Source organism: Pithys albifrons, chromosome 3 (genome assembly GCF_047495875.1).
Source record: "Pithys albifrons albifrons isolate INPA30051 chromosome 3, PitAlb_v1, whole genome shotgun sequence".
NCBI classification, from domain to species: Eukaryota; Metazoa; Chordata; class Aves; order Passeriformes; family Thamnophilidae; genus Pithys; species Pithys albifrons.
The window spans coordinates 34,631,095-34,641,336 of record NC_092460.1 but is presented as its reverse complement, the minus strand read 5'-3'; the positions used below and the strand labels follow the sequence as shown (position 1 = coordinate 34,641,336).

Here is a 10,242-nt window from a genome sequence, read left to right as displayed (position 1 = left end):
AGACTACAGTGGAATACAACCCAAAGAACATCATCTCCATATATGTTATTACTGATATTTTTCTCAGACCAAGACCTCTGATGATCTCTCTAAGCTTCAGCTCTGAGTGGAAGCTACTCACAGAGCCTGTGCCAGCTCTGCGGGAATGCCAAATGTGCCTGAGCCAGGGGCAAGGAACAGAGAGCATCCACACACCAGGGGGCCAGATCACAAAGTGTGGTTGTGCCTTCATGAGCAGAGTGACACTGGAGAGAAACCCTCCACTCGGAAATAGTTAACTCTAGGCACTTCCAGTATCACACCCGGGCAAGGAGTACATTTGCAGTCTTACTTCTCTTTGGATGACAAAAGCACAGGAGAAATTCCCTCCTGGCAAAAAAAAAGTTAAAATCCCCCAGACTCCAGTAAATTTGACCAAAGTCACAGGGAGAACTCTTGTGAGGGTTACGATGGGCCTGCACCACTTTGGCTTATCAAAGTGGTGGATGTTTAAGTGATAGGCAACTCTTTTATTCAAAACTACAATAATAGCTTACAAGTCAAGTAGTTCTCAAATAGTTTTCATTCTGTCAGTGGTAGGAAATTTAGGAGGAACATCTCTACTCCAATTTGTTTGTATATTAGGATGTTATAAACTTACCTTTGCTTTTTTTAAATATGAAGAAATCTTGAAGTAATTTTATATGCAAGATTTATTACTTATGCAACTTAGAGGTGTTTTACTACTAAATGGTGTTTTAAAACTCATTAAAGAATACTTAAAACTTCATGCTTTCACTTAAAAAGTGCTTGATGTGGGAAGCTTCAAGGAAAACATTTCCTAATTTATTCCCAGGTCAGTAATTCTCTCTGCAGTTCCAAGAAAGGCTGTTTCCTCTCACAGCCACTTTTTTTTTGCATAGTTTTGTTTTTCAATAAAACTATGCATTAAGGATTTTTAAGCACTAGTTGCAGTAATTGGTTTTGAGAGACCTGGGTTTTTACATGAGAAGTACGTTGTGCAGCATAATCTCAGGCAAACACCACATGGGAATTTATTTCTTCTACTAATGAATGTAAAGATATCTCTCTCTACAATTTGTAAGAAAAGTCATAGTTATAATTGGTGATAGAGCTGTAAACATTACAAAAGCAGCACACTCACTCTCCTGGTGTTCCACTCCATGCAGCAATATGGTCACCCATGTTTCTTCATTGCAGAAGTTCTCTAAATGAAAAACAGGAGTCCCTGAAATAAGTGTCTGATATTCAGCTACACAGGACCAATGACAAGTCAGTTTACAAAAAATAGTTCTTTGCTTTTTGTTTTGTTCATTTAACAAATTATTGAAAAATATCAAAGGCAAAAAATCCACACAGTATTAAAATGTTAAAGCAGTACAGGAAGACTCTTTTCAAAGAAGCAAAGCTAAGTGCCATCAAGAACCACTTTTCAGAGCAATAGGATGCTCATTATATGAACATCACACAAATTTCATGCACTCTTGGGACAAATCATAAGGTCCCTGGTGCACACAGTGAAGGTACAGGCTTACTTTAGGGAGACTGACATACATAAATATCTGAGGAATGTAAAAGTATCCAGGTGAAAAAATTAATATTAAATTGGGTGATAAACTTTATATTAAAATAAAACACTAAGCACAACAGGGTGTTCTGTGATGTAATGGGAAAAGTTCCGAGAGTAACTTTTAACAGGGTATAAAAAAAATCACCAGAGAAGTAATAGAAGTCATGCCACCTATATTTTAAAATGAGACTTGACAAACATCAATAAATATGTGCAAAGAAATAGTCTTTTACTGGTGGTAAAAAATGTAATTTTTTTACTGTACTCAATTTATTAAGTCAGAAGTGTTAAACCAGCTCAATCAGGACTAGAATTACAGGCCTGGGACACTAAATTGTTCCCATCTGTTCATTACCATCACTGCCTGCATTCTCCAGTATGAGCACTTCATAAACAGACAGTAGTTTAAATCCCCTTTGACAACCCTGAAGGTCCCATTTGCAGCTTGCTGTGCATTTGCTGCACTCAAGGGAGATGCACCAGATGTTTTTTGCCTGCTGCAATGGCAATGCCAGGGGCATCAGCCACAGCACCCTCTGCTTCTTGCCCTCCCTTTCCATTTACCACAATCAATATCTTTTATCCCAGAGAATTACCTGTCAGTCAAAAACTCTCAGGAAGTAGTTTTTCTTCTCAAGCAAAGCCCAGGTAGCACTATAGCTGTGGAGGCTTCCACTGGTGCTGCAAATCCCAGGGGCCTGAGGCCAACCCACCTCATTGAGGTGGCATCTGGTAAAGCCTCTAGTGATGGACAGGACAGAGGTACATACTTGGTTATAAAATCAAAAGCAAAATGTTGCCAACTACATTATTATAATTTGCATTATAATCTAGGTTGATCCACCATTGCTTTCCAGAGAATTGTTTGGGTTATGGGGTTATTCCACATTGAACTTGCTAAATGTTATGCTCAAGGTATCAATTGCACTTGCTAAATGTTATGCTCAGGTATTATGCCTGACTGCCTAAGGTCTGATTTCCACAGGAACCTCTATCTTCTGCCTATGGTATTTAAACCCCGAGTAAGGATCACTTTGCATCAGAGACTGACCATGCAAACACAGGCTTTTGGTACATCTTCTCTGGCTTGTTTCAGTTTATAAATTTAAGGCCAATCTATGCTAACCTTAATATTGATGCTTTCTCTTCCTGTCACCTTATTTAAGGTTATTATTGTTAGTGAGTTTGTGATAATAAACTTGCAAATGAGTGTTGACAGCTCAGCTCTCATTTAAGGCTCTTGAATTTCACAGAGTAATTCCCCATGAATGACCTCTCCATCTGGAAGGCTGAACTGCAGCCCTGTATAGGCTCCTCTCCACTTGGCATTCCATCCACTGTGAAAACACATGTCAGAAAAGTCTTGGGGGCGAAAAGGCTACCAGTTACATCAGCTACATTGAACAATTGCAATAGCTCATCCTCAGCATCAAAGCCACCTAAATATAAGAAGGGTTTCTGTGTGATATGGATTTTTTGGGGATTTATCAGCCCAGGTTACTGAAGCAAAACTCTCCCACACCTACCACTCTTCAACTCTCCAGGTATTTACTGATGTTGTAATACTTTTTTTTAACAATATCACTGTCTGCCTCTGTAGACGCATGTGTAATATCAAGTTCATAATGTTCATACACTAATAGGGTTTGGAGAAATACAAACTCCTCTCTTCTCTACCTACCATTGCCCTTGCTAATTAACATAGGAAAACCTAAGCTGCACCTTAAGGTCTCTAATTGTGAGGAAAGCTTGTAACTGTACCCAGCCTCTACTGCTCAGGCCTTGTCTGACCTGAGTACACAGCAAGATAACAGAGAAAGCTAGAAACAATGAATAGTTTTGTCTCTGCTATATATGAACTTAGAAATACTTCTCTAGTACACAGGACAGGATTTCAAAAGAATTCTACATAAAAGGAACGCAAATGAAAAGGGAAGTCCCTTAGTAGACTCCATCTTTTAAATTGCAATTCATGGGAAATGCAATATGAGGTAGAAAACTACATAAGCATCACACACTCCCCCTCCAAAAAAAAAAAGGCAAGTCTCACAAATTTTTGAAATTCTTCAAATTTCTGAAGAAAATTAAGCTTGTCGGTCTTTATATCCAAAAGTTTTCTTGAGATCAGTTCACTACCTACAGAGGAAAGAAAACCCATGGTGTTCCAGCAGCATGCAGCTGGCCTTCCAAAGAGCTACCTTGAAACAATAGTAACAGCAAAGGTACAGCGTGAACTGGACCACTCTGCGTTTCATTAACCTCAAATGAGAAGTTTGGTTTTTTTCAAAGCCGGTTTTGGAACCATTTAAATGATAATATTGCACAGTTAGGCAGCCTTTAGACCAACACAAAGGGTCAAGGCTTCTTATAAAGCAAAACTTCTGTAATGAAGGTTTTCTTTTACACCACCATTTCCTACTTGTAATGGGGTTTTTCACCTCCAAGTAAAGACTTTCCTCTTACTCTGCTGAAGCTGTAAGGATCCAGCAAGCTGCTACCTGCAGTCACATGGGTGTCTGCCCTGAACAAGAAGAGTTTGTATCCCCTGAGCACCCCTGTTGGAAATTAACTGGGATATATCACACTTCTGCCTGGAGCTACCAGTGGTCTCTTCTAGAAGGGACCTCAGACATTGCAATACCTAAGATTTCACCTTCTAAAGAGATCTACTTTTTGTCCTGTGATTTTAGTCTGCTGCGATTTAAGAAATCTATGCCCTTGACTTCCTGAACAAAGCAAGAAAGGGGCAATTATCAAGCAATTTGCTACATTCTCAGAGAAAATCCTAAACAATGAAAGTTCAAAATCCCAACTAACATAGCTGGGAACACTTTATGCCTTATTAAGAACGGAAAAGGCTAACAACAATTCTGTAAAAAAAGAAGCAGCAGTAGCCAAGAACTACTGGATATATCCAGTTTGTATCATGTGACCAGACTTACATAAAAGTAAAAGGTGACTTGGCTTCTTTGCATGCCAAACCCTACCCCAGGTATTCTCAGGGTGTTCCTCTCTCCTCATGCACAGGTTGAATTCGCCTCTGGTGCTATGAGGTTTGCCTGGATAAGAAGAGCCTGTAGGGAGGAGTCAGCTGCTAAAATTTAGCTTGAGATAGAAAGGTTACAGAAACAGCCCATTGTTCACTTTAGCTGAAATGACTGAAAAAGAAAGTAAACTTAAACTGTCAATAATGTTTATCCAAAAACGTAATGCTCATGTGTTCAGAAGCGATACATGTTAACATAACATGTTTGTTACAGAAATACAAAACCAGCATGATATCATGAATCAGTCATGCCCTCAGCCAAATTATTGTGTAAGGATACAGATTTGGTCAGCACACCTCCCTTATGCCCACTAATTAAAATCAATTTGCCAGGTAACATATTTTCCTCACAAATGAGCAATTTCCTGTCCAAAAAAGAATCATAATCAGATCTTGAGCAATATGCATAATCAGAAATGTTTAATTGTGCATCAAGAATAGGGTTCAATTCTTAAAAGTTGGAAGCAACAGGGAGACAATGAAGTTTATTCCAGATCCATATTTTCTTAGGATAAAGATAAGACTGTTAATAATGACTTGTAAAATGATGAGAGACTTGGCAATTAAGTAGCTGAAACTGAAATACAGAGAAAATACTGTAGATGAAAAAAAACCCAAACCATAGCCTACGTATGCAAAGAGATGTGTTTTTTACAAAGTATTGCCCTTTTTCAATAAGAAACTGAGGAGTTTTTTATTATTTCTTTGAAAGTAACTGAAATCACCCCTTGGTTATGGTAAAAAAAAGAGTAAACTAAATGGATTTTCAGGGATCATTACAAAAGACATTGTGTACAAAATGCTAGATAAATAGATATCAAAATACTAGATAAATAAATGTGTGAACTGTTTGTGTTCCATTGCCCTTAAAACAGCTTCAAGATGGTTTCATGGTCACATTGCCTGAAAAACATCAAGTGTTTTCCTCAGTGTTTGAAGTATCTGTATCCAGGCTCCAACCCTTAGTCTTTCACTTGGTAAGTTCAAGAATCAAAATTCAACTCATGGGCACCCTTTACTGAGTGGAAATTTCAAAGACAAGGACACATGGTTGATTGCAGTGTGAAAGCCATCTGCTCAACTCTCAGGTACTTGGAAAATACACCTACCAGGCATTTTTGATAATTTAATATTGGACTTCATCAACTCAAATATTCATATGCTATTGCTTTATAAAAAAACCTTTACAGCACTGTTAAATCTCTTGCCGTTATTCTCATCTGTGGCTTGTGCTACCCACAGTGCTGGGATGCTGCAAGTCTTGGTGCTTGAAACATCAGACCAGAACCAGCCCAAACTTTCAAACACAAGGAATATCATTTGAGCACCTCCTGTAAACCACAGCAAGAACATCTGTTCAAATAAGGGTCATAACAGTGTCTGTGGTTCAGTCTTGAAATGTCCAATATCACCTATTTAAACAACGGACATCAGTAAGTCCACTCATTTTTAAGCACATGCTTAGATGGTTTGCTGGATCAAGATCAGCATACTCAAAACTAGAAAGAATCTAAAGCATAGTTTTACACTTGAAGGAATAGCTCCAACAATATTTTTCTAACCTCCCAGCCTAATCGTAGAATGTTTGTTGTACTGGACATGGCATATCATACAGGATTTATGACAATCACTTTGGAACAATTTGCTTCTTCTCTTTCCTGGTTCTGCTCTGGGGAAGAAATGTTCCCACCACAGGCTTATGCCCAGCAGCCTCTCTACTGAGCCATCAGCCAGCCAGCACTGTCTACATGGATAGTGTGAGCAGCAGACTATTGACTGCAAAGTGTCTGGTGACGGTGGCCTATTTCACTGCTACATTCTCAAGCAGATGAACCGGAACAACTAAAAACAGAGTTAATGTATCTATTGAAATGCTAAATTTAAAACTTGGAAATGTTCCTATCTGCTTCCTTCCATTTCAAAGCACGGTGAGTTAACTAGGTCTGACTCCTTGGCAGTGGTTCATTTAAATGGCACAGATTTTCCTACTTGACAAAGCCCTTTTGTTTCCTACAGCTGTGAAACTTTGGTGCTCTGCAACTTTTCATGTTTCCCGGGTTACCTTGGCACAAAGTTGTGACTAAATGCAAAAGATTTTTAACTCTAGATTTGGAGGAATATAACTACAAGGAAGAATTATGGCTTTCAGTAAGTGCCCCATGGTAGCAAGAACAATGCTCAAAATCAGATTCAAGTGTCTGCAAAGATTCTGGAAGATCTGTGGCTTAATAGGAAACTGCATTCTCTGTTCTGCTGTTGGAGGCTGCATCATGTTTGTCTTTTCCTCCATTCTTCTTCTTCATGTTATACCTGTTCAGCTCTATCATCCAATGGAAAGGGAGACAGGGGCTTTGACATATCTTTTCAAAAGATTTAGTTGTAAGGACCTCTTGTATTTGAAGAAACTTTAAATTCTAGAGCTGTTTTCCTGCTCTGTGAGAAGAAATGGATCTTTTGTCACTGATTACACAAGGATAGGAAGTAATTCCAAGCACATACACATATGGTGTTAATAAGACACCTTAAAGTAAACAAATTCTAACTGAATTAACAAACTAGTCTGGCAAAACAGCCTTTTCATTTTTCTCTGGCTGCAGAATGTCCAGGTGGATTAAGTGACAGTAAGTCTATGTCATACAGAATAAGTAAGTAGTAAATACTTGCAGGTGCAGGAGCACTGGTCCATGGTAAAGTTCCAGAAGCTCCATCCATGCCTTATGCCATAGGGAATAATAACCAGGAGTTGCAATAAAAGAGCTTGAGAAGCTATTGCATAGACACCTGCAGACAGATCCAAGGGCCCCTTGCACTGGGGTTGAATATGAAGCAGTTCCAAATGAGTGCACTAAATCAAAGATGCACCTTGTGTATCTCATATCAGCAGGGATTTTTTTTCTCAGACATTTAGGATTTTCTCTTGAGATATCTAAGACATCCCAAGGCAGTACCTCACTGTCCGTGAACCCCAAATGGACACTACATTTCTATCTGAGAGAAATAAAAATCTGACAGACTAAGAAGAGCACACGGATGCTTCTAGTATGTGCTATTTAAAGAATAATTTGAGAACATGTGAAAAGGTTTAGGATTTAGCAGACAGCAATATGATGGCAAAGTACAAATATCATTCTATTACACTTAGTGTGGGAGCTATTCCCCTCTAGAGTAAATGCAACTGAAGTAAAAATCCAGAGGACCTTTCCTTCCCCATGCTCTATGCAAACCTTAAACCAACACCATTACACAGCATTTTTTAAAAATTTAATTTTTTTTATTGTTTATTATTGCCACAACACACAGACCATGTCATAAAACAGGTTCCCAACATACTGACCACCTATACTACACAGAATAACAAACAATTCCTGCCTGTAAGGATTAAAAGTATCATTAAAAAAATTCATGGAAAACTGGGGCCCATAAAAGCTACAAATCCTGTCTGCAGTCAATGAGAGAGGCTTTGATGGAAGCTGTTGGAGAATTCCAGGATGAAATCTGGCATCACTTGGAGTCAGTTGCAAAATTCTCACTATCTTCAGTGAAACCAGGACTGAACACATCTGTTTCTGCTTCACAGCCCCTTGTCCAGACAACTCAGACCCGGCATTTCTTAAGTTTTCTTATTTCTACTCCTTGTTCTTTTGCACCAAATACATTTTTCTTGTGCCTTGTGCTTACAAACAGATACTTTCATAATATAATTAGAATGTGTAATTCTATTAATCTATGTCCAAGTGTTCATTAGTTAAAGTAAAAAAAAATTTCACTAGGATATATCCAATATTTACACTGTAATGTTTTTTTCATACCATGTCGTGCTTTGAAATGCTATTTCACTGCTTCTTGTTCTTTATCCTGCATTTCTACTGGTGCATTTAATGAGACTAGCTTTTCAGATTTCTGTTTCTTCTTTAAATGAAGGAGAATTAGTGAACTGGGAATATAGGACACTCCACGTAATGCTGCTGGCAGGCCAAGATAGAGCCACCTGAAATAAATTAAGAGCTTGATTAATTATATGCATTCATGAAAAAATAGCAAAGCTATTCAGCAAATACTGTTTTGCAAAATCTACACAGCCACTCTAAAGCTCATGCCCTGGTCCTTTTGGATCTCACTGAAGATGAGTCAATACGAGAACAGAGAATGCCAGTGTTTCCAACATCACTATTTACATCACACAGATTCAGGTAAACAATTCAGCCAGTGAAGTCGACTACCTGGTACTCTTACAGCTTTCTCCACAGGGAAAAGAGAGAGCCCTAAAAGGGCAATTCAGTCCACCTGAGGAAAACTTGAAGGTATTCAAAAGATAGAACATTTCTGTGCTTTGATCCAACGTCTGTATCAAAGGTTGCACTTGACAAATAAAGCCAATGCCAAAGAAAAGTGTTGTGTCACATCTCTAATACAGGAGCAGTTTGTCTACTAGGAAAAGATAAAGTGTGTAAAATTATATCTCTATGCATGTAATAATACATTAAGGAGAAATAATAATAAAGTAAGAATTATACCTGTATGTGACAATATCGTACATCCTACATGCTCCTTCTCCACCACAAGTCATAGTACCCCACTTCAAGCAAGTGGTATCTATCAACGCTCCAAAATAAATGGGAGATGGAATTCCAGCTACAAAGAATATTAGCAACATTTTTGTGAATAGCATTTCTTCTGGTTAGCAGGTACAGTATAGAACCTATGCTGTTTCTCATCTACTCCACCTGTCCTGTACTCTTGCAGCATGAACCACATTCTCTGTATATTTATCTTCTCTCTTCTTCCTTATCCACTTACCCTCAGTGCTGTGTTTTGGATTTAATACAAGAATAGTGTTGCTAACACACTGACGTTTTAGTTGCTGGTAAGTAGTGCTTACTCTAAATCCAGGAGTTTTCAGTGTCTCCTGCTCTGCTAGTGAGGAGCTGCACAAGAAGCTGGGAGGGAGCATGTCCAGGACAGCTGATCCAAGTTCATATCATGCTCAGTATATAAACTGGAGGAAATTGGCTGGGAGGGGGCAACCACTGCTCAGAGGTGGGATGGGCATCCTATTGCCCGGTATAAGAAAAATACAAACTGCAAGTTTTTCTAATTTGCCATGCTGCCCTGATCTGTAAAAAAATCCTACATCCTTCCTGCTCCATGGTTGTAGACTCTTGTGCCATGCCCAAAGCCCGATGTGATCCTTCTCTAAGTCTAGTTTGTACCTAAGTGTGCTTTTAAAGTGTATTCACTATTTTCTTACCAAAGACTCTCGAAGCCAGTCCATGGATACCCACTCCAAATGACTTTTCTTCAGGCTTTAGAGACCTGTGTGATAATTACATTGTGCACTTATTAGTAGAGGTGACACTAACTGGAGGTATTTAATTAAACTCTTCATCACTTTAGGTCCAAACCATTCTATTTACAGCAATGGTTGAAATAGTCCATTATTCTCAATAGGTGATGTTTACTGAAAAGCTCCTTAACTAGGACTACCAAACACAAAAGGAAAATTATTTTCATGGTTTTTATCATCCACTTTAACTAAGGCAAACACCAACTGCAAGATAATTGTGCCTTAATGGACATCAAGTTGATGGGATCCACAAATACATGGGTAACACACAACTCTCAAGAG

General features: G+C 38.6%; 1 protein-coding gene across 9 annotated transcripts in view; it reads right to left on the bottom strand.

Annotated features, from left to right (window-relative positions):
* Positions 1-7,865: 7,865 nt before the first annotated feature.
* LOC139670105 (solute carrier organic anion transporter family member 1A2-like) overlaps positions 7,866-10,242 on the bottom strand; it is a 32,756-nt gene continuing 30,379 nt past the window's right edge. For 8 of the 9 annotated variants that reach the window (XM_071551323.1, XM_071551324.1, XM_071551325.1 and 5 more), the window contains 3 exons: positions 9,865-9,929; positions 9,131-9,248; positions 7,866-8,604 (listed from right to left, as the gene is read on the bottom strand). In XM_071551323.1, the coding sequence (XP_071407424.1) occupies positions 8,445-8,604; positions 9,131-9,248; positions 9,865-9,929 (343 nt within the window). In that variant the 3' untranslated portion in view covers positions 7,866-8,444. The other variant, XM_071551332.1, reaches the window with a different exon arrangement.